The sequence below is a fragment of the Lolium rigidum genome, chromosome 2, assembly GCF_022539505.1.
Source record: "Lolium rigidum isolate FL_2022 chromosome 2, APGP_CSIRO_Lrig_0.1, whole genome shotgun sequence".
In the NCBI taxonomy this organism is placed as follows: Eukaryota; Viridiplantae; Streptophyta; class Magnoliopsida; order Poales; family Poaceae; genus Lolium; species Lolium rigidum.
The window spans coordinates 31,156,977-31,181,583 of NC_061509.1; the positions used below are offsets into that span (position 1 = coordinate 31,156,977).

Below are 24,607 nucleotides of genomic sequence, written 5' to 3' on the forward strand. Positions count from 1 at the left end.
CTTCGGGGCTGCAGGCATCAGGAACCGTTGTTCCACAGCCGATGCTGGAGTAGCCGTCTAGCTAACTCTTCGCTTGCTGCTAGTATGCGGTGATGGCCCCGTCGAGCTAGCTCTTTGCTTACTGCTGATCTGCGGAGATGGCCCCGTCGAGCTAGCTCTTCGCTTGCTGCTGGTCTGCAGCGATGGCCCTGTCGAGCTAGCTCTTCGATTCCTGTTGCCTGATCCAGGTTTTTTGAAAGATCTCTGGCTGCTCTCCTGGCTCCCAGCTCCGGCCTCTTCTGTCTATGATGCTCCTCGTGTCGACAAGGTTGGATACACTGCTCCCTTCAACTTGCTATCCATGCGCCGTTGCCAAAATTCGTCGCATGCCTAGGGGTCTAGGGTTTAGATGGACAAATAAGGGAATCTCGGCCGTACTAACAGTTGGTGGACTTGACACATAAGACAGACACTTAGTGGAGACTGTTGGGCACAAGACAAATGGGACCCAGTGGCACCATAAAGTGGGATATCTAGACAACATTTGGTCTGGCTAACATTCGCTCAAACAGGCCCCTCAAAGAAATTAGGTACCCAAACTTTCGAAATTTTTCTATTACCACGAACAATGGGCTTTGTGAGCTCTGTCGCGAAAAGGGAAGGTCGGCTTAGCAATTAGCCACATTTTATTAGAGTTGTCCTTTGGGCTCTCTCTCAAAAGTCAAAGCAAACCTTCTATGGTTGTTTTCCTCTCGGCACTAACCAAGTAACCAATACATATGAGAACCAACATGTGGTTGGGTGGCTAGAAGGGCAGTGGCACCCCCAGCCCGCCAGAGTTCAAACCCCATGTTTGAATCTTTGGTGTCCCATTAAAGACGGAATATTCTTCAGTGGGAGGCGATGTTCCTGTTGATAGCGAGGGGCCTACGGTGACTTCGTCAATCTCAAGACCCGTAGGATAAAGTTTTCTTTGGCTCTGCCTCTCGAAGGTGCTCATAGAGGTAGGGTATGCGTGTGTGCCTTCATTTTTCGATAAAGGGCATTTTATTACTTAAAGTTTAAGTATTACACCCGGCCTCTGCATAACCAAGATGCACATAGCCACAGGGTATCAAAGAAAGCTAAAAACACGATACAAAAGCACAACGAGGAAGTGCATCAACCCCTAAGATGAAGATGGTGATGTGGGCATAACCCTTCGGGTACCCGACATTGACCTACCCAATGCAGACCATTATGGAGGTGGACTAGCACATGTACTCAACAAACTGGACCCACACGTAATATCGACTTGGACTACAAGAAAGAGGACTCCAATACGTATTCTACTAGAACTCTTGTAAACCCTAGTCTAGCTGCATATATAAAGCCAGACAGGGCCACCCCTTGAGGACAACTCAACACGTAAGATCATACACGTGATACGCCTAGACATCCCAACCCGCAGATTAGAACTAGACTAGATACAATAACTCTGCCTACGGCGGCCCCTTGTACACATATATTCGTATACTGATTGCTAGCAGGGCGTAGCGATCCTCCACCGCGGGAACGTGAACCTGGGTACGTCGTGTTCCATCTTGCTCCCGGAATCTCCAACGTCATCTTCCGTCAACCCTAAGCCCCTCATGGTGGGCATTGCCAAGGAGCCGCCTTGACGGATGGCCCAACCCAAAGACTATGCCGCCAACCATGTTGTATAATATAATCCTTCGCCGTAGTTCTCAACCGTACAGACACCTCCATAAACAGGTCTATGTGCTCCAAACGCTGAAGAGACGACCAAGAACGGAGTAAATCCATGCACTGCTACATAAGCTGCAAAATAGAAGAATTTTTATCATTAAAAACCTTATAATTTCTACATAGCCAAAGTGACCAAATAACGCAATCGCTGCCACCCTGATAAGTATTTTAAACCTATGATCCACCCCAAGAAGCCAATTGCAAAAAATATTGGCGACACTACGTGGCGGATATAAGGTAGAACATGTTTGGATGGTTGACCATATAGATCTAGCAAACTGACAATAAAAGAAAAGATAATTTATCGTCTCATTGTGATGATAATACACACATTTCTTATTTCCTTGCCAGTTGCGCTTAGCAAGGTTGTCCTTAGTAAGAATTATCCCTTTATGAAGATACCACACAAAAACCTTTGTCTTTAGTTATCTTCATTCTCCAGATCATTTTACTATTGAAAAACGGCTCAACTGGTTGGATCAAAGCTCTATACATGGAGTTAACCGAAAATCTGCGATTCTCAGTAAGATTTTACCGAAAATCATCTGGTCCTTGCGTCAAGTGTAAATTCTCCAATCGTTCGAGTAATGTGCTCCAAGATGCCAGCCGGGCCCCAATAAGGTCTCGTCTGAACGTCACATGAGGTGGGTTAGATACCATAACCTTTGCAAGGGTATCCTCTTTGTAACACACAATGTTATATAGTGTCGGGTATTGTTCTCGGAGTGTGGTGTTATCCAACCACTTATCCTCCCAGAAATGTATGTCTCATCCGTCCCTAATGGAGAAACAACCATGAGGGAAGAAGTATTTCTTCGTTGCCATAAGTCCTGCCCAAAAGTGAGAATCCGCAGGTTTCCAAAACACTTGAGATATCGCCTTTGAACCAACATATTTCCTCCTTAAGATTGTTTGCCAGACACCATCCACAGTGAGTAACTTCGAAAGCCATTTACCTAGCAGAGCTCTGTTCTGGACCTCAAGGTCATGAACCCCGAGCCCTCCTAGATCCTTTGGACGACAAATGACACTCCATTTTAAAAGCCGGTACTTCATTTTCTCACTATTAACCTGCCAAAAGAATTTTGATCGAAAATAATCTAATCGATGCAAGACCCCTTTAGGGATCTGGAAGAAGAAAATCATATACATCACCATATTTGTTAGTATTGAGTTTATGAAAACCAATCTTCCTCCCAACGATAGTAATTTGCCTTTCCAGCTACTTAGGCGTTTTTGAAGTCTTACCTCGACATGTTTCCATTCTGCTAGCGTCAGTCTCTGAAGTGAATCGAAATACCCAAATAGCTAATTGGAAACTGGTCTAACCCACAGCCAAACAGCTCGGCATATAGGTTGGCCTCATTCTAGGCTGCTTTTACTCTTGTGGAAATTGATTTTCAACCTAGATAGTTGCTCGAACGCTGAAAGGATTAGCTTCAGGTTTCTTGCTTTCTCTAAGTTATATTCCGTCAGTAGAATCGTATCATCGGCGTATTGCAGAATAGATAGCTCCCCATTGACCAGATGGGATGTCGTTCATAGAGGTGAGTGTATATACGTATGTATGAGCGTCTACGTTTTTATTGTGTTTCACTTTTACAGTACCCCTAAATTAATATGGGCCATCCATTTCAGCCTATCGAGTGGCTCAGGTTCCCTCGTACTCCAATTTAAGGTGATAGAGTACCGACTCATTTTTGCTGCCAAACTGGTGGAGTACCTAGAGCGGAGGGTATAAAAACAATTTTTCATATTAGATGCCCCTGGGTAGGGGTATTGACGTGATTTGTTCTTTTTGTGAGGGTGTTTTTGCGTTAGGTATTCAGTTCGTCTCAAATCACGTCATTTCGTTGACGAACCCTAGCAGAGGTGTTCGTGGCGGCGTCGGGGGAAATGGAGGACCAGCCGCCCGGAAAGGGGGACGAGGCGCCGCCCGGCCGTCCAGGCGCCCGGCTGATGCGCGCAGGAGGAGCCGACTGAGGATGGGGACGAGGATCCGCGCGGCCGCGGAGTCGAGGCCCTCGATCGAGGAGGGGGTGTGGAGCCGCGCGGCCGTGGCGTCCAGCCGTCCGCTTCCTGCGGCGGCGATGTGGTGGGGCCGTGGCGTCCAGCCGTCGGCTGCCTGCGGCGGCGATGTGGCGCGGGCGTGGCGTCCGGCCGGCGGCTCCCTCGACGGATGCACGCGGACGGGTGGGCGGGGGTGATACTTGGCTAGCTGCGTCCGCGAGGTGTGGGAAAGGGAGGAGCGGCCTTGGCAGCAAGGTGGTCGGCATCCTCGACGGATGAACGTTCCTGCACCAGTACGAGCATCGAGAAGTTCAGGATGTGAGGATCATCCCAATCCCACTCAATCTTATTTTTCTAGCGATGTATTGCTACCTTTCAATTGCATAGCTATGGACTGACAACTGCTGTTAGCGGCAGTCTCTGTTTTGCTTTGGTGGGTGGCAGTTTCATTTTTAGAATTTCTGTTAGGGATTTATCATTGTTGTTATCCCAGTGAGTTTACATAAGCTAGGATTTTTTTTAGATAAAGTCTATCTTGGAACTTTTGTTATGTTTGTAGATTCACAGTTGAGATCAGGGCCATTAGATTGGCGTAAGGAATATACAATCTAGACTTGGATGTCCGTATTAATATGATTTTATAGGACATGCCAAGAATTTCTGCAAATACAAAACCTGGCATGTGTTCATGTTTACTTTAATCTCTGGTGTAGACGACTATGATACAAACAACACAGATAATTGCTTGATGTGCTGTTCCAATTATTTTGTCATGGGCACAATCATGAGATCTGAAGTTTTGAACTACCGTCAGATCAATGGAAATGACCAAAAACAGTTATTTCCATTGCTAGTTGGGAACTTCTCCGTAACAATTACCGTCAAATTACTCTAAATTTATGGGCAGAATGGACAGACTAGGAGCAAATTTGCACTATAAAAGGACCTGGTGTGGATGCTAAGGTTGGCACCAATGGTAGTGGTTCTGCCCATACACTACTTTTCATTGTCTCGAAGCATGCATACAGGGAGTAGAGGAACTGAAGATGACAGTCATGTGCTTTTGACATGATATATTGCCTTCTCCTTCAGGGATGTGGTTCCGCATCCTCAGCGACCACGCCACAGTCGCCGCTGTGCTCCATCAGAGGGAGAGCAACAGAGCCAATCATCGACCCTTATGGCCCCTCCATTATTGATGGAGCCTTGGAGGCAATCATTGTCAGGTTAGGCAGGCTTCTTTAGGTCACGTGTAGTTTCTAATGTAATGTTATTTGGCTGCAATTCTTGAGAGCAGCAAGGAGGCACTGCTAGGAGGGCATGCTGTCAACAGGAAGAGGGCAGAGAGGCATCACAGATCACACACCTAGTGGTTTGCTTGAAAGATCGCTAGCTATTTATTTTCTTTAGTTCACAAAAGTGTATCCACTATAAGAAAATGTTGCAAGATCGTTAAATTTTTCTTTTTTGCATGATTTGTAGATTGGAGTGGTGGACTGGTGGAACAAGTGGCAGAGAAATCTACAGGAAACAAAATCAGCTCTACAGCATTCAGAAAGATGGCAGATGCGCGACGTGTTGGGGGCACATCAGCTGCTGGGGTGGGGGGTCATGGCGATGTGCTGGAGGCAGCGGAGCTGCTGCCGCAGAGAAGCACGGCGAGCTGTTGGGGGCGGAGGATTCCCGTCAGGTGCTGGAGAGGAAGAGCACAGGGACTCGGGGAGGTGCTGGGGCAAACAAGCACGAGGAGGTCCTGGGAGCGGAGGAGTCTTGTCAGGTGCTGGAGCAGAGGAGCACGGGGAGGTGCTGGGGGCGGAGGAGCACAGAGAGGCGCTATGACGGACCAGCATGAGGAGGCACTGGGGCGGATGAGCACGGGAATCGCTGGGCGCGGAGGAGCACAGGAAGGTGCTGGGAGCGCCTAGGACGGAGGAGCACGACGAGCTAGCAGATCTCAAATTTAGCGAAGGGTAGATTGGGGAAACTCACTAGTTTTCACCTGGTCGGAAAAACTCCAGAATATATTTTGGAACAAAGGGAGTAGTATGTAGCTAGAGTAATGATTCCCACCGTGTAGATTAACCATCATCTATGGATGTAAATTCAGTATCGCCAGTGTTCTTCTCTCGTTGGCAGCACACATAGCTAAGCAGACTTCCAGCTTCCTGTTTCCAGCGTTGCATATGTTGCTTGTATCATTTATCTAATTCAAACACCAACGATTCCGTCAGGTGGCAGCAGCTTAGTGCAGGCTCCTCTCGATTCATTCATCCAGCCAGGCGCTTGTATATATAGTCTAGTATCTAATTCAGTTTCGTCAGTGGTACTTGTACATGAAAAGGGAAGCACCAGAACTAGCGCAGACATAGAATGCAATTGCACAACACATATAATGCCATGCTAAAACCAAAAGAAATCCCATGCACCAAGATTGCCGTGACATATAAAAGTCTCAGGTACTAAATAATTTTTATCCCACGATATTCATTTGCTACTAACACACAGTTTGCAGCAATAACAAATGGGCAATATATATCAGTTGGCAGCAACGAGTCAGCGCCCTTGGCTCCCTCTTTTGGTCAGTAGCTCTAAAATACTTCTGTAAATGGTACTCTTCTTTTGAGCAGACAAAACATCTTCCTTTCAGTTCTTTGGTCCTAGCAATATAAGCTTTATCATCCAATCTAACACTGAACCTTTTTCTTTTCTTTCGCATAACTGTTGTATTGCTCGTAACCTTGTTCTTCGCTATGAAATATTTGATTGACCATCATCCAATATTCTTCTCTCGCTACTATTCAAACCTGCCATTATCAAACCATCATGCTTAGGTACATCTGCATGTCATATCTCCCCAATTTATAACTGAACTCATAATTTAAAACATCATGAAACATCAACTGTTTCTATGGGCTACAAATAGAATGAGAAACCTCATATAATTTTTCTAACATCAGTTTGCCTTTTTCAGAACGCTGATATGAAGTTACAGAATTTGCAACTAGCATGTACTTGTAAAAGGTAGCAGCCAAAGATGCTAAAGATTATTCAGTGACCACCGATCAGTATGAAGCATATTACAATTATACTGTTGGTACTATTAACGATTACGCATGGTCAAATTTCAGCTGATCTCTATATGACAACCATCAGACAACTACATGGATAATTTTGAGACAATAATAACTAGAACTTGCTAGCATCAATTAACTACAACTACCAGGATCATGAATTAAAATCTGGGCAACGAAACTGTACTGTATGGCCGCTACTCATGTAAGTACTAACCAGCTCGCAGCCAAACGGATCAGGAACACCACGTGCGTTCGTGAAGAACGGCCTTCGACCAGAACACCGGAAGCGGCTGCGCGAGGTTGCCAACAAAGAATCTGGCGGCGCCACAGCGACAGCAATAAGCGGAGATGATCGATCGGGGAGGCTGTACGCGTAGTGGAAGAATGGACCTTCGACCATGACGCCGGAGGTGGTGGCGGCAGGCGGTCAAGAAGGAAAGAAACGGCGGCGACGGAGTGGGATGCTAGATCAGGGGACGCAGCGGTGCGGAATCGGGCGAACACTGGTGAGGCGCCGCAGATCAACCCCAATCGGATGCTCCTGGCCTCCATCGAAAATCAAGATGGAGGGTTAAAGTGGTTAAACTGCAAATTGGTGTAAATTGCACTTTTAGCCTCTTAGAAAAATAATATTAAGGCTAGTATTCCATCACGGACGGCCAGATCAGCCTGGTACTCCACCCCACAGTTTAGGAGTACAGGGGTACCGTAAAATTTGCCAAGAAATAACCCATACATATCGCTAGCTCCCTTCGTATACCCACCAAAAACAAATTCGCTCCAAAATCCAAAAAATTCCGCCCCCGCCGCCCTCTCCTCGGGCTCGCGTCGCCAGCGCAGCCGTCACACACTCACACCACCACGCCGGTGCGTCCACCACTCTGTCAGCAGTCAATCACAGTACCACGCCACCGCCTGCTCCCGCCAACATCCCACACCACCACGCAATCGCCTCTTTGCTTGAGGCGCGCACCCACCCGTCCATCCATCGGGCCGACTGGAGCTGCGAGCCCTTGTTGACGCCGTAGTCAACGCCATCGTCGTGGTTAGCGGGCAAGCCGGCAGCAACCCGTCTCGCTTTTGCCGGATAACATCCGTTTTTCCTGGTCCGTGATTCTCTTCGCCCGTGTTGTTGCCTTCCTTCCATGTGCTCCCTGTCTTCTCCTGCCTTTGGCCTCCTACTTCTTCACCGCGTCAAGGTCAACAACCAGAGGAGGGCACACCCACTGTGATCCCCTCCAGGCACCAGATTTACCAGTACCTGCGGCTGCGAGCGACCGAGCATGGATGCCGCCGCGGGGTCCATGAGCTTCCTCTTCCTCAACCTGCGCAAGCTCCTGAAAGAGGAGTGCAACATGCCAGCTGGCACGAAGGTGGAACTCCAGTCTATGAAGAAACAGCTAATGCTCTTGGCAGATAAGGAGTATAACATTTTAGGCGATGTGCGGGTGGATCAGGTCGAAGCGGCAATCAGTGCTTGGTTATGCCACACCAAGAAGCTGTTGTTTGACGCTGAGACCCTCGTCGACTCCTTGTTGGTGCCCGCTGGGTGCCCTGAGCCCACCGCTAACCCGGATGACCCTGAAAGCACCAACAGTGCAGAAAGAGGGGTGGTCGACTCCTTGTTGGTGCCCGCTGACTCTGAGTGCCCTGAGCCCACCGATAACCCGGATGGCCCTGAAAGCACCAACTGTCCAGAAAGGGCAGATGCCAGAATCAGAAACATCACGGAGCGTGGTTTATCGCTGATGGGTTTACTTTCCAAGCAAGGCGAATACATACAGGCTCTGTACAAACAGGAGGAAGAGGCAGAAGAGCTCGTCGGCATTGACAGGCCGAGGGATGAGTTGATCAAGATGTTGGCAGAGGGAGATGACACTTCAGAGAAGCAACTGAAAAAGATCTTCATTACCGGTATTGGAGGATCAGGGAAGACAACTCTTGCCCGAGCGGTGTACAATAAGCTTAAACCGCAGTTCGACTGTGGGGCTTTTGTTAGGGCCCCTGGTTTTGTGTACCATTACATTGATGACCGTGAAAGTGAGGACGTTGACACCAGTAACGTAGAGGGTCGCCTGAAACATGCATTTTACTTGGAGATGCTCTCTCAACTTGACGTGGAAAATCATATGGAATTCAACAAAAGTGCATTTGGTTCTGGCGTTCCTGATGATGAAATTAGAGAACTTCTTCAAAACAAGAGGTGCGCATCAACACGTCAACTTATTTTTTTATGATCTGTTTTTAAGATGCATCAATTTCCCTCTTAGATGAAGTAATCAAAAGCCCACCCGACCCGCTCGCTCCCGTCGCCCCCCCCCCCCCACCATCCCCCAGGGTGATGGGGTGGGCTCGACCTAGCGGCGGTGGAAGGCGCATGTCCCGCCCCCCGGCCGACACGGCTCTCGTCGTGTGGCGAGGTGCCCGGTTGTTGGCGCATCTATCCGTTGGTGCTGCAGGGTGCGCTGGTGATGGTGGTTAGATCATAGTGTGGCTTGGGTTAGTGGCCCAGCGGCGATTTCTACTTTGTCTATTCGTCCTCTTGACGACGACACATCAACTTATTTTTTTATGGTCTGTTTTAAGTTGCATCAATTTCCCTCATAGATGAAGTAATCAAAAGCCCACCCAACCCGCTCACTCCCGTCGCCCCCTCCCCCCCATCCCCCAGGGTGATGGGCGGGCTCGACCTAGCGGCGGTGGAAGGCGCATGTCCCGCCCCTGGCCGACACGGCTCTCGTCGTGTGGCGAGGTGCCCGGTTGTTGGCGCATCTATCCGCTGGTGCTGCAGGGTGCGCTGGTGATGGTGGTTAGATCATAGTGTGGCTTGGGTTAGTGGCCCGGCGGAGATTTCTACTTTGTCTGTTATGTGTCCTCACGACGGCGACCGGAATTTCGATTGGGTTGGACCTCAGCGAAAGCTTCACATGGCTTTGGCTACCGCCGATGATGGTGTCACCTCGATCCGGGTGCCGCTCCTTTGTTGAAGGTGTCCTGATGATGTTCCTCCAGTTCGAATTGATGGACTCTGTCCCTCCACCTCAAACTGCTTCCTTTGGTGACCTCACTATGAGCAAGCCTCTCTTGTAGTGCCTTGTGGATCACCCTGTGACCTTTATCATGTGTTGCATCCCTCTTGCAACATAGGTCTGGCTTCTTTTACACGATATTGCTGCGGTTGCTGGTAGCTTTCCTAGCGCCTTGGGGGGCTTTGCTAGGTCCACGTCGGGCCACAGCTGTTGTCGGTGTTCCTATTCCCAACACCATTGGAATATGATGTGTTTTTGGTCTCAACCTAGCCCAAACTCTAAAGGTGATGGTTTGGGGTGTGTGTGAACTCTTTGCGGGACCTCGGTCTCTGCCAACAACGATGACACGTTCTCGCTCCATGCACCTTCCTAGAGGCGTCGCCGCTAGCCCCCCCCCCCCCCCCCTCTCGTTTGGATCCTCAAGTTCTACTAGGCTGTCGGGCCCTTCGTCGAGTTTCCCCCTGGGATGTAGTTTTGGCGCGATGGAGGTTTGTTGGTGTGGACATGGTCATCATCGCTGTGATACAACAGAAAACAAGTCATTGTGCTAGAGATTTCGTTTCATGGGACTTGGTTTCCTAATGGTGTGCACCCACATATATCACAATTTCTCTCTGAAACACGTTGTATGACTCTTCTTACTTTTCTAATCTTTATACTGATGATATAAAATTTCAATATCTATTTTTAATTTTCATTGTCAAACTTTGATAGGTACCTTGTTGTACTTGATGATACATGGGACTTGGAACAATTCGATTGCCTCTTACAAATCTTGCCAAATAATGTTCACGACAGCCGAATAATTAGTACAATTCGCATTGATAAGATTAATCGGTTGGGTTTGTCACTCTCTGATGAGTCGGTATATAAAATTAAGAGTATTGGATACCCAGATTCCAGAAAGCTGTTTCTAAAGCAATTCCTTGTCTGTGACTGTGAGGCCTGTTGCCCCAATGTACCTACAGACGTTTTAAATGAAATCTTGAAGATGTGTGGAGGTTGGCCTTCAGCAATAATAAGTATAGCTTTGGTACTATCTACCAGAGTAACCGCAACAAAGCCATGGGAGGAGATGCTGAATTCTGTATATTGTGTTTGGAGGCAGATGGCAAGTTTTGTAGATTTTAAATCTGATCGTAATTTTGATTTTGAAGAATTGATACAAATTCTATTACTTCCCTACAGCCACCTTCCGAGCACTCTGAAGAATTGTTTGCTATACTTAAATGTACATGCAAGGAATCAAATGATTCATAGGACTACTATGGTTACGAAATGGATTGCTGCAGGCTTTATCTCTGAATATGTGGGGCCTAGTCAGGACGAATTAGCAAGCCAGTACTTTGATGAACTCATCGACAGGAATTTCATTCAGCTGGTGGAATATGGTAACTATTTGGGGGAGGAGATATATGAAGTTAACTATATGATGCATAATGTTCTTAGGAGGTTATCAGAAGAAGAAGATTTTGGTACTGTCTTTTCCGATGGTGGTACTTCAAGGGAATATCTAGAGTCTATATGTACTCTTGATTCAAGACAAATGTGGGTAAGTGCCATGGAAGAGATCAGTGGGCCGACAGGAGTAAGGGAGCTTCATATAGTGTTGCATGATCAGCCTGCAGACAATGACCAGAACCATAAGTTACTGTCTTCCATAGGCAAGTTCGAGAATCTTGAATACCTTAAAATTCATGGTGACTACAATCCGAGCGACGAATTTCCTGTATCCCTCTATTGTCCTCTACTTGAGAGGCTGAAAATAGCAGGAAGATTTGTCAAAGTTCCCAAGTGGATTGCACAGCTTAGTACCCTGAAGAAGCTATATGTCAGAGTCTGTAAGATAGACCGAGATGATCTGAAGATACTTGGAGGTCTGCCGGGCCTGAACAATCTCACACTTGCACTGGTTTGCAACCCATGGAAAAAACAAGTAGCCATACCCTTCAGGTTGCACTCTAGTACATGCACTGATTTGCCTCCCCTGGTAGAAACATGCCCTGCAGGTTTCACAAGCCTCGAGATTTTCAGTTTCGACTGTCATGTGCCATGGATCACCTTTGAGAAGGGAGCTATGCCAAAGCTGAAACACCTCCACCTGAAGCTCTATGCTTGCCCAGGTGATAAGTTTCCTTCAGGTCTCACCAACCTTCATAGTCTTGAGAAGATTATGCTCCAGTACTCATCAGAATATGCAAGCAGCGGAGGTATCACAAATGTAGTTGCTGTCATGAAGGAAGAGGCTTGTAGCCACCGTAATCTGATTGATCTCTCAGTCAATGGCAAACATGAAGATTTCCCACCCAACACCAGGGTTGAAGAAACGATAAGTGATAACGGAATCGAAGAGGATCCGTTCCGTGGTAATGGTTACGACGAGCCGTTTCTGTCCAACACCAGGGTTCGTGAAAAAATAACTGGTATTGAAAATAAAGGGGCTTCCAACCATGGTAATCTGATGGAGCTTTCTGTCGATGGAGACCGTGAGGTGCCGCTGTCCAACACCAGGGTTCATGGAACAATAACTGGTACTGAAAATAAAGAGGCTTCCAACCATAGTAATCCAATGGAGCTTTCTGTCGATGGAGACCATGAGGTGTTGATGTCCAATGCCAGGGTCGATCAAACAATAGGTGGTACTGAAATCAAAGAATGCTATTAGCATCCTTTGCACCATGCTTTCATTGGTATGTTCCAGTTTTTCCTTTTAGTTTGACCTAACTTCTGCGGCATACTCCTCTGTATTACGTCCCGCATATATATTTACCATTATTTCTTTGTTTTGTTGATAAAGGAAGCTTTGCTTGCGGCCCCTGCATCCAGAAACCGTCGTACTCCATTTCTTGTGCTGGCCAATGTATGTTTTCTTTGTTCAACTGGAACCTCTGTTTTCATTCCTCCGACCACTTCCGAGCGTTGCCTTTCTTGGGTTTTCATGAATGCAGTGGGTGTTTCTGTTCCTGTGATCTGGGACAACGTGGTCAGAACTGCAACAGGATACTCGAATAAGTCTCAAGCATTGGTCGCAATCGCAACAGATGGTATCGATCTACAGATTTGCTTTGTTCTACCCTATTTTGTCAAACGGTTTCTTCTCCTTCGTTGAAGTGAGATGATGATAATACTTCTACTTACGATTGTAATAAGGCTTCGATTATGTGTCTGCGCCGACGACCCTCTGAATTATATTGTTATTATTGCTTTGGTGTGCTTTTTCGATAATGGACACTTTATTGCTTTGGTGTGCTTGTCTACCGACTGTACTATACTGTTCGGAAGATTTATGATAAAACTTGTTGAGAGATTGTGATCTTTTTTATTCAAATGCATATACATTATGATTTTGACATTACATGGTGGCAGCTGCAACAGCAAGATCGGTGCATACTCAAACGAATATTTAATACTCCTTTCCTCCCATGAAAGTTGTCTAAGATATGTCAAAATTTAGATATATCTATACTAAATAGTAACTTTCATGGGACGGCAGGCGTACCACAAATGATCCAGAAATGATTTCACCAGCTAACTATCACAATTACATCCACCGTCACAAGTCATCGATCACGCCCAAACTAATGATGGCCTTGCTCCGCTTCGGCCCAAGCCTACCGGCGACGGGCCTCGCTTCGCTCGTCAGAAGTTAGTGTCAACACCCGGATTTGTAACACCCGGATTTATAGATGTATTAGAATAGATAAAATTATTGTTGTAAACTAGGTACCAACTTGCAATAGCAGACAAAATTCAAAAATAGAATAACTTGCACGAGTACGGACAAAACATAAATTAAAACAAGCGGAGGTAATCAAGACTTTAGTATCCTATCTCAAGTCTATCTACTAGTACATTCAATCAGCTCTAATAATCAGTCCATTATGTCTATACAAGTAAGGTCTATGGGGTGTCTCTTAGCACATTATTATGGGCAAACTAAATGCTTAAGAGTCAACCTCTACAATGTATTGTCTCTTAACTGTTGTCTCTACATTTAATAATTTTGGTGATATTTATGTATCCTATTGGGCTAACCACTTTTTTTTTGCTTATGACTACATGAAAGGGTTTTATCTTAGCTAAGATACAACACCACAATCTCTCTTCATTAACTATGATGTCACATATGTATTTTTCCTATGATACTGTGTCAAGAGTCACCCATTGTGAAAGGCCTAAGAGCAACTGGCTTAGGATGCATAACAGATGCCGCCAGCAGGCATTTATTCAGGCTAGGTGTAATTGATATCTTCGCTATATTAATATATATTTTTTATAAAAGAAAGTGTACATAAATAAGATAAAATTGTTTAGAATACCTAAACAGGTCCCACTGGCGGACACTTATATATGTACTAGCGTAGATAAAATTATGGTTGTAAACTAGGTAGCAACTTGCAGACTGACAAAACACAAAATAGAACAACTTGCACGAGCACAAACAAAACTCAAATTAAAACAAGTGGAGGGAATCAAGACTTGTATCCTGTTGCAAGTCTATCTATTATATTCAATCAACTCTAATAATCAGTCCATTATGTCTATGCATGTAAGAGCAACTGGGTTAGGATGCGTAAACAGATGTCGTCAGGAGACATTTATTCAGGCTAGATGTAATTGGTATCCTCTATGTTTTCTTTATCGAAAAAATGTATATAAATAATAAAAAATGTATTACTGTTGTCTTGGTGGTGGATGTATTACTATTGCTAGATCAGGGTTACTGTAGCGGGACTTTTATTTCTTAGTTTTCTTTTGCACTTTTTTTGGCTGTGTGCATCCGTAATGTTATTAGAACAATGCGTTGTTGCAGAGGCTTGGTGTAATTGGTATCTTCTGATATTAATATATTCCCTTTATCAAAAAAATAATAAAAAAAATTGTTTAAGGTACCTAAACAGGTCCCACTATCGGACAACTATATATGTACAAGCATAGATAAAATTATGGTTGTAAACTAGGTGCCAGCTTTAAGTAGCAGACAAAACACAAAATATAGCAACTTGCATGAGCATAGACAAAATTCAAATTGAAACAAGCGGAGGGAATCAAGACTTGGTATCCTACCTCAAGTCTATCTATTATATTCAGTCAATTATAATAATCAGTCTATTAGAGCAAGTATAATAAGTTTTAGTCAGCTGACTATAAGGATTAGAATAATATATTGTTGCCTAGTTGGAGGAGAGAGAGGTAGAGAGAGAAGAGGAGTGGGCTCTAATGCAAGAGCCGGCTCTAGCACGTGCTCCTAGGCACTTTGTGAGAGTGAAAGTTGGGTCATGTATTGATAAAGTAGCACATTTTTATAGTTTACTATTATACATATTGGATATAAGTTAGCTATAGATGACATGGCACATAGCTGACTATATTATTAAACTTGCTCTTATATCTATATATACAAGAGCGTAAACAGATGCCGCCAGCAGGTATTTATTTACTAGCACATACCCCCAAAAATGGCTCTATCTAACTTGCAACTTGATCAATCATCAATGTAGGGTGTAACTGCTCCATTATACTATGCTAACACCTTGGCGTGTTAGGTTGGCCATTAGCTGGTGTTCGCTGTCATGTATCTTTATGCATCTTCAAGGTAAAAGGACTGTGATTATTTTATAATATAATGGTGTGATGAGTGGTGAACCTGTAGGAAGCTGCGTTCTGGCTCTATCATATTTGCAACAAAAGCTTAGAGCATCTCCAGCCGTTGGGCTCTCTAGGTCGAAATTCGGTAGCGTCGGATTGGATGAAACTTTGGCCCGAGGAGCGCCGAAGTTTTAGCCGTCTCCCCGGTAGATACCCGGAGGTTCGACGTTTTTTAGAGGAAAACATTTATGGATGCCAAATTTCATGCATAATTCGGCGAATTTTATCAGTTTTGCCAACATTTGGCTTACTTTTACAAATAAACGTTACACCTCAACAAAACAAGACAAGTTTTCAAATAAATCAAATGGAAACTAGTTGGTGTTGCCTCGAAGCATCCATATGTGCTCCACCAGATCATCCTGCAGCTGCTGATGCAATGTGGGGTCTCGAATCTCCTGACACATAGCAATGAACGCAGCCCACGATGCCGGCACCTGGTGGTTAGGCTGTGCAAGAGGACCCTCTCTGTTATATGGTGCATCTTGTTCGCTCAGAGGGACTGGATGCTTCCGCTCATTCTCGATAATCATGTTGTGTAAGCACACACAACAGTTCATCACCTCCCACATCTGATCTTTGGACCAAGTCAAAGCGGGGAACCGGACTACAGCAAATCTCTGCTGGAGGATACCAAATGCACGGGCGCCAGGGAGTTGGGACCGCCATTGCTTACCGCGGCCAGGGGTCCTCCTCCCTGGCGCCCGTGCGCCGGAGAATGCTCGCTAGAAGCGATTGCTTCATGGGCTTGGCCCATTCCTTCTGGCTGGTTCTTGTTCCGATTCTTTCTGTTTGCTTTCCTTTTCGTTCGATACGGATCGGTGTAGCAGCAGCGCATCACGTCCTGTCTTGACGTATCAACAATCAAATACGTACGTGTATACATGTAGCATCTATTTTTGTCGCCAAAATAATGTACGTTTAATTCATTAGCTAGCGCTATCTAAGTTTAGTTTCTTCTGTTTAAAGTCACGTTTCTACATTTTGCATGATTTTTTATAAAAAAAACCTTTTATTTCTTTTTAATCTAAAATTTGCATTTATATTTTCATCTCATATACATAATTTTAATGGTTCTCTTTTCTTTCTTTTTTAATTTAGTTTCTTATGTTTTCTAATTTTCAATGTTTTCTTCCATTTAGCTTATTATATTGTTCCTCCTGTATTCTCACAAGCTTTTTTTTTGTTCCTTCTATGTGTTGCACCTACACGATTTTATTCGTTTATACTACGGTTTTGTTCTCCATGAATGCTAGAGTTGTTCCACGGATCCTACAGTTTTGTTCCTCGTGGATGCCATAGTTGTTCTACGAACCCTACAGCTATGTTCCCTGTGGATGCCAGAGTTGTTCCAGGGACCCTACAGTTTTGTTCCTCGTGGATGTTTGTTCCTCGTGGATGCCAGAGTTGTTCCACGGACCCTACGTTTTGTTCCTCGTGGATGCCAGAGTTGTTCCACGGATCCTACCGATTTGTTCCTCGTGGATGCCAGAGTTGTTACACGGACCTACGTTTTGTTCCCCGTGGATGCCAGAGTTGTTCCACGGACCCTATGGTTTTGTTCCCGGTGGATGCCATAGTTGTTCCACGGACCCTATGGTTTTGTTCCCGGTGGATGCCATAGTTGTTCCATGGACTCTATGGTTTTGTTCCCCGTGGATGCCAGATTTGTTCCTCTGACGCAATTCTTGTTCCCTGTGTTGACGAGATTTGGTCCTCGAACACAATATCATTGTTCCCCGAGTAGACGAGATTTGTTCTGCGGATGCAATATTTTTGTTCCTCGAATAGACGAGATTTATTCCTCAAACGCAACTTCTTGTTCCGCGAGTAGAGGAGATTTGTTCCTAAAACGTAGTATTTTTTCTTACACCTGATCTTGTTTCTTCTTTGTATTTTTTGATGTGTATAAATACGTCTACAACTGCTAACTGTGTATAATACATTCACATGTGCATTTAACACACCAGCACATTGCGTGCATGTGCTAGCTAGTAGAGCCATCATAGGCCATGGCGCATGAGTTGTAGCCAGAAAAAACGAGTATAAACTACACGTGTATCTTTCAGCGAGACTAGTAAATATGCCCGTGCTTTGCATCGGGAGAGAAACACAAAATGCAGGGTCACGCCTGAAAATTCACACCTCTAATTCAACCAAAGTTCATAATATCACATGTGCATAATTAATGTAGATTAATTATTGTCATCTTCAGTAACCACCTAGTAATGTCCCAAAATTTTACTACACCAAAAAATGAAGTAAAAAGATTGCACTGACAATCAAATTTCACTAACCATATATAGAACGGACATGCAAATTGTGTTAAGTGTGATAAAACGATTTGAAGAACATGCAAATTGTTAACTGTGAGATGAAATCTAGAACAAGCAGATCAATAATTGAAGATAAAATAATTCATAAATAAAGGACTGTCTAGACATTTCTTCATCGATAGTAGTATAATAATGGTTCTTTTTTAAATACACATGCAAAACCAGGATTCGGTACCACAATAGCTGTTGTAAGCAACATGAAATACCCATATCCACCCATCAATGCATCAACAATTGCTGGCAGGTGCACCTTGCTCAGTTGTGCCAGCAATAGTGAGATAGTGCATGACAAGCTAGTGCTTCATGACGGCGGATTGTACATGGACTTCTTTACGGCCTAGCCTATCTAACTCGTCCGCAACTTGACTTGCTGACCTGCTAATCTTTGTAATGCATACAACAGGTTCTGAAGATGATTCTTGATATCTTGTACCATGCCACAGATAGCAGATTTTACTACTTTCGGGTATTTCCTTCAAGTCATCAACCAGGATGCCAAAGTCAGTCTCCACTTGAAGGCTCTTCTTTAGTTGATTGTTGATGTTATTAGTTTTGCTGGCTCCTTGTGACATATTCTCTTCCTCAGTTGTGGAGGTGTACCAGATTATAGCATGATCAGAACATGTATGTTAAAAAGATCCAAAGCTACGGTTAATTCAATTCGGCTCCCGGGTGCATATGCTCCCTCTATCAAAAAATTATATTTCGAAATGTTGAAAAATTTTGACAAAAAATTCTACATGTACATCTCCATAATATACGTACGTTCGTCAAGTTTCGCGAGGAACCAATATGTTTTGTGGTCTGTGTAAAAAAGAGAAAATTTATCTCCTGAAAAGCCTTATTTTCAGCATTGAATTTTGTCTTTTTTACACACGCCACACGACAAGTCAGATTTTTATGGAACAACTTTGTGAGCACGTAGCACGTGAAGATGTACGTTTCGAATTTTTCGTTTCAATTTTTTGAAATTTCAAAAAGTATTAACATGCATTTCAAATAAAGGGAGCATATGCTCCCATGTGCCAAAACACCATTCCCGCTAGCTAGTAGAAATAGTGATTCAAAGCTTGTATATGAATAGCTCGACAACCTCCATGGGAATAACCTGTTCAGACGATTCAGTGAGGAGAAGAGATTGAAGTTGAGAGCCTCCTCTGCTTCAGGAACCATCACGTACACGGGATATATATCAACTTATCAGTACAGGCCATGCAAACGATTTGGCATCATGCGCTGGCCCGACAGTCCCCTGCCGCTGAAATCGGCAGACCTGCTCCGCTTTTTTTTCGATAAAGGAGCATTGCCCGACCCTCTGCATCAATAGATGCACACGGCTTGCTTTATTAATAACAAAGTATCAAGTCTAAAAAGATCCAAAATCACTTATTACACTCATGGAAACGAAAGGGTCGATACATGGATCAACCAACTAAAAATCCGGCTAACAGAAAAGCTATGCATTTGCTATTCTATTAAGATGCCGCCACCCAGTAGCCTGGAAAAAGAAGTCCTGAGCAACCAGTAACATCCGGTTGCATCCAATAACCATATCCTCCCGCTGCTCCACCGGGAGAAGGAAAACCCATTGCTGGATTGAATGAGCAGCCCGCCGGATAACCTGCAAAAAATTAGTCCCACTTTGTTTGGTAAAGATAATATCATTTCTAGTCCTCCAGATAGCCCAACAAATGGCCGAAACACCAATCCTAATCTTCAGTTTATCAAATTTTCTCACACCATTGAGCCATCTACCAAACATATTAGTAATATTAGCTGGTGGCGGAATATTATAAGTAAGGTACATCATACGCCAAATTATCTTCGCAAAAGGGCAATGTAAGAACAAATGATTAACAGTTTCAGTGGAATCACAAAAGCAACACTTTTGACATCCTTTCCACTTTCGTTTAGCCAAGTTATCCTTAGTTAAAAGCACTTTATTACTAAGGAACCACATAAAAATTTTAATTTTCAGTGGAATTTTTAATTTCCATAGATACTTACGAAGATACACAGTATGCCCATTCATGCAATCAAGGTACATAGACTTGACTGTGAATAGACCCGAATCAGTAAGCTTCCAAATAAACTTATCTGGTTCAGTAGTTAAGTTAATTGTAATTAATCTTTGGCATAGATGTAACCATTGCAACCACTTATTATCATTCAAACCTCTTCTAAAAGCAATATTGATAGGTTCAGTAGCGAACACAGTTGAGATTAGCACATTCTTATGTTGAACAATATTATATAAGGCCGGATATTGATGAGACAACGGAGTATCACCCAGCCATACATCCTCCCAGAACCTAACAGACGTCCCGTCCCCTACTCTAAAATAACCTCTCTTGAAAAAGTCCTCTTTAACATGCATGAGACCCTTCGAGAAAGGTGAATCCGTCGGTTTGACTTCGACTTGTGCTAGCGTTTTATTTTTAAGATACTTGTTGCATAAGAGCTGCTGCCACATACCCTCTTCTGAAAGAAGTTTAAACAGCCATTTACTCAGAAGACATTTGTTCTTTAACTCTAATACCTCAATACCCAACCCGCCCTGATCTTTTGGTCTACACAAAATATTCCACTTAGACAGTCTATATTTCTTTTTGTGCTCATCGGATTGCCAGAAAAAATTTGATCTATAAAAATCTAACCTCTTCCTTACCCCAATTGGAATTTCCAAGAAGGAAAGCATAAACATAGAAAGACTTGTAAGAACGGAATTAATTAGCACCAGCCTATCTCCATAAGACAACAATTTACTCCTCCAACATCCCAATTTTGATGCAAACCGATTTTCAATAGGATTCCACTCCGCATTACGTAGAGTCCTATGATGTACCGGAATCCCTAAGTATTTTAACGGCAAGGTTCCGGACTCGCACCCAAAAATATGTCTATATTGGTCCTCCATGTCCTTTGCCTTCCCAAAGCAAAAAAATTTCACTCTTATGAAAATTAATTTTTAAACCGGACAGTTGTTCAAATATACAAAGGACTAATTTCATATTAACCGCCTTAGCAATATCGTGTTCCAAAAATAAAATTGTGTCATCCGCATATTGTAAAATGGATATGCCTCCATCAATTAAATGAGGCAACAAACTTCCCACTTTACCTTCCTCCTTGGCCCTAGCAATCAAAATCGCTAACATATCCGCTACTATGTTAAAAAGGATTGGAGATAATGGATCCCCCTGGCGAAGTCCCTTCCTAGTTTGAAAATTATGGCCTATAACATCATTGACTCTTATTCCAACACTCCCACCTTGCACAAAATGCTTTATTCTATCGCACCAAATAGGATCAAATCCCTTCATACGTAGAACTTGTTGCAGAAAGGGCCATTTAACCTTATCATACGTCTTTTCAAAGTCTATTTTAAAAATCACCCCATCGAGTTTTTTTCTATGCATCTCATGTATTGTCTCATGGAGAACTACCACTCCTTCTAAAATATGCCTCCCAGGAATAAAAGCTGTCTGAGTAGGTCTAATCACTTTATGAGCTACCTCAGAAATACGATTTGTCGCAACTTTAGTAAAGATTTTAAAACTCGCATTAAGCAAGCATATCGGTCTATATTGTTGAATCTGAGTTGCATTCGCCTTTTTAGGCAATAAAGTTATTACTCCAAAATTCAGTTTATACAAAGGTAAATCACCTTTCTGAAAGCTCTCAAATAAAGCCATCAGATCAAATTTAATAACCCCCAAAAGTGTTGGTAAAACTCGGCCGGAAAACCGTCCGGTCCAGGTGATTTATTATGTTCCATCTGAAAAATTGCATCATGAACCTCCTCCATTGAGTAGTCCGCAATTAACACTCTATTCTCATCCACCGACAATCGTGGAATATCTTCAGTCCTACCTTCATCCAACGAGACAGAACTAGGCTCTGGGTTGCCAAACAGCTTTTTGTAATACTCCGAAATATACACTCTAAGATTATCATCCCCGACTATAGTACCCTCATCTTGTTCAAGTTGATAAATCTTCTTTTTTCTATGTTTACCATTTGCTATGAGGTGGAAATATTTGGTATTATCACCCCCTTCCTGAATATATTTGACTTTAGCTCTTTGTGCCCACTTAATCTCCTCTTCTCTTCGGAGTTTGTTTAAACTTTCATTAGCCTTTTTCAGCTCATCACGCTCACCAATAGATAACGGAACTGTTTCTGCCTTACTATCTAGCGAGTCTATAATGTTCAATAATCGTTCCTTTTCTCTTTTATACTTTCCACTTAAATTTTTGGCCCAACCCCGTAAGAATCGGCGTAAATGCCTAATCTTATTTTGCCAAGTTTGAATCGATGTATTTCCAATAGGGCCAGCCACCCATTCATTTGCAACTAGTTCATAAAACCCCTCCTGTTCTAACCAAGCTAACTCAAACGAGAAGCGCGGCTTATTACCTATATGTGCATGAATCCCCGCATCAATCAAAAGCGGGGTATGGTCAGATCCAGAGCGAGACAAAGCCCGGACAGTGACCAGAGGAAATTTTTGTTCCCATTCAACACTCGCAAGCACCCTATCCAATTTTTCATATGTCGGATTTTCTCGTCTACTTGCCCAGGTAAATTGCCTGCCTGACATAACAATCTCTCGTAAATTAAGATTCTCAATGATTGCATTAAAAATGAATGGCCAACGGGGATTGAAGTTATCATTACTTTTATCCTCCGATTTTCTTAAAATATTAAAGTCTCCAGACAATAGCATAGGTAACGTCTCTGTTTCACAAGTCCTAACTAACTCCGCAAGAAACTCATATTTATTCTTATCTTGTGCCGCCCCATACACCGGCACAAGTACCCACTCAAACCCATCAATTTTTGAAGTAATAGACAACTTTACACAATAGTCACCACTATCAACCCTATTGACCACCAAAGTGGCAGTATTAATCCCTACTAGTATTCCTCCGGATCTCCCATGAGGCGGTAAACAAAACCAAGCAAAATCATTTCCTGCTGTAAGATCACGAAGAAAAGGAACCGCAAAATTTGATCGACCTGTCTCTAACAAAGCTATGAAATCAAGGCCATACTCCCTAATTGACTCTTTCACAAAATGATGTTTTCCCGGATCCTTAAATCCCTCACTATTCCAAGTAAGACCTCTCAGATTATTCATTGATACTTTGTATTCTTAAATCGAACTCAGTTGCTCCTCCTTACCGCTTTCGTATCAAACGCTTTTTTTTACGGCCTTTCCTAACATTAGGGATAGCCAACGGCTCATTTAAGTCGCCGTCTACAAACTCATCTCCCTCGAGGTCATCACATAAATCTGATGCACGTGATACCGCCAAACAAGAGGTGGTATCGTTACCCAAATTATCCGAATTTCTAAGTAAAGTTAAAGTCCGCTGCAACTCGACATCTTTAATTAACCTAGTCGAAGTTGTACATTCAGAATAAGACGTACCCAACGAAACCCCCAATGATATAGCATTATCAATTATATGATCATCCGTGAAAGCAGTAATTGAGGTTGGTTTTGAAGGAGACTTACCAAGCACAGGCATCTCCGCACGTTTCTTAGCGATCAACAGCGCTCTCTCCATCTGTGTAGCGTCCGTATTAGGCTGAGCACGTAGCCTTCCACTTGAACGTACACCGCGCAAAGCCTCTTCGTTGATCCCCCCAAATGCCACAACTTGTTGAGGAGTATACTGAGCCAATTTAGTCACTTCCCTGTTCATAGAAACTGGAGTTGACCGAGCCACAACCCCAGTCTGTTTGTGTAGACAAGACTGCTTAGAAGATGTTTCACAAATCAAATCGATACCAGAAAGAATCGGCGAGTTTATAACCTGTCTGTGTGTGATCGACGTAACGGAGCTCGAAGTGGGCAGCATGCATCCTGGGCCGCCATGCATATCAGTCCGGACCCCAGGCAGGCCGCCAGGCACGGAAGTGCAGCGCACATTCGCTGGGCTCGGCGTAGGCGTCACCATGTCCGCCCGAACCTGGTGCAGCGGCTGCTCCACCCTTGCATGTCTCGGACTTCGGGAGAAGGGGTGCCCCCTCACAAAAGGGGGTCGCAGTGACCAGGCCCGGGCGACTGTTTACCAAAAACACAGGTCTCCGCAAAGTCGTAAGACCATGTATGGGGGCTGACGCCTGCCCAGTGCCGGAAGGTCAAAGAAGTTGGTGAACTGATGACAGGGAAGCCGGCGACCGAAGCCCCGGTGAACGGTCTGCTGGTGCGTTCTAGGCGACCGTCCCATGGAAATCTCCTGGCTCCCAACTTCATGCCCTTCCCGAACAACAGCAACCGGTCACACCACGCAGACATGGAAATCTGCTGCACGTTTCAGACCGACCTGATGTGAAACGATGTATGCTTGTTGCTTGAGAGTACAAAGCTGGAACATCACAGCATCAGTCAGGGATTATGTCAAGCGCTTCAGGCTCACGGCATACTGGACCACTGCAATCCGCCCCGTTTGGCAGCAGTGGCGTTCAAATAGCACCATCCCTGTTAGAAATAAGCACTCCGGACGCTGCACGACGGCATAAGTCGTATACGAGTAGATTCCGTATACGAGCAGAGTTCATGCACGTATTGGACTAGGAGTTCTAGTTAGTTCCGGCTCGGTTTAGCTAAATTCTAGTGCTATATATATGCGTGTAATCCTGGCTTGTAAACACCACCGTGAGTTGTGGAGTTGATCAATACAAAGAACCAAGGACCGACAAGGCCCTGTGGCTATCAATCGTTTCTTGCGTCGCGTGTGTTGAGCTGATTCAACTAGCTAGCTGCTAC

At 44.2% G+C, this 24,607-nt stretch overlaps 2 protein-coding genes and 1 long non-coding RNA gene across 5 annotated transcripts; 2 read left to right on the top strand and 1 right to left on the bottom strand.

Annotated features, from left to right (window-relative positions):
* The first annotated feature begins 3,959 nt into the window (after positions 1-3,959).
* Positions 3,960-5,195, top strand: LOC124686194 (phosphopantetheine adenylyltransferase 2-like). 3 transcript variants are annotated; one of them, XR_006997747.1, is made up of 3 exons: positions 3,960-4,056; positions 4,831-4,964; positions 5,031-5,195. XR_006997747.1 is itself a non-coding variant. In XM_047220184.1 (3 exons), exons 1-3 carry the CDS (start codon positions 4,694-4,696, stop codon positions 5,106-5,108), a joined length of 228 nt encoding a protein of 75 aa, XP_047076140.1. In that variant the 5' UTR covers positions 4,064-4,693; the 3' UTR covers positions 5,109-5,195. The 3 variants fall into 3 exon arrangements, 1 of the variants encoding a protein (XP_047076140.1); XR_006997746.1 differs by having other exon boundaries at positions 5,036-5,195; XM_047220184.1 differs by lacking the exon at positions 3,960-4,056 and adding an exon at positions 4,064-4,714 and having other exon boundaries at positions 5,036-5,195.
* Positions 5,196-6,441: 1,246 nt separating this feature from the next.
* LOC124686196 lies at positions 6,442-7,279 on the bottom strand. Its single transcript, XR_006997748.1, has 2 exons — positions 7,027-7,279; positions 6,442-6,542 (listed from the first exon to the last, which is right to left on the bottom strand). It is a non-coding gene; the product is annotated as an uncharacterized LOC124686196 (long non-coding RNA).
* Positions 7,280-8,095: 816 nt separating this feature from the next.
* LOC124689447 (disease resistance protein RGA5-like) lies at positions 8,096-12,506 on the top strand. The gene is made up of 3 exons (XM_047222978.1): positions 8,096-9,015; positions 10,556-11,715; positions 11,947-12,506. The coding sequence occupies exons 1-3, from the start codon at positions 8,096-8,098 to the stop codon at positions 12,504-12,506; spliced, it is 2,640 nt and encodes an 879-aa protein (XP_047078934.1).
* Positions 12,507-24,607: the final 12,101 nt, after the last annotated feature.

Excerpts from the sequence above, each read along its gene's own strand:
- LOC124689447 (XM_047222978.1), top strand. The coding sequence starts at position 8,096 with ATGGATGCCGCCGCGGGGTCCATGAGCTTCCTCTTCCTCAACCTGCGC. Across the intron at positions 9,016-10,555 it reads GAACTTCTTCAAAACAAGAG|GTACCTTGTTGTACTTGATG; the intron begins GTGCGCATCAAC and ends AAACTTTGATAG. Across the intron at positions 11,716-11,946 it reads AGATGATCTGAAGATACTTG|AGCTCTATGCTTGCCCAGGT; the intron begins GAGGTCTGCCGG and ends ACCTCCACCTGA.
- LOC124686194 (XM_047220184.1), top strand. The coding sequence starts at position 4,694 with ATGCTAAGGTTGGCACCAATG. Across the intron at positions 4,715-4,830 it reads TGCTAAGGTTGGCACCAATG|GGATGTGGTTCCGCATCCTC; the intron begins GTAGTGGTTCTG and ends CTTCTCCTTCAG. Across the intron at positions 4,965-5,035 it reads TTGGAGGCAATCATTGTCAG|CAAGGAGGCACTGCTAGGAG; the intron begins GTTAGGCAGGCT and ends TCTTGAGAGCAG.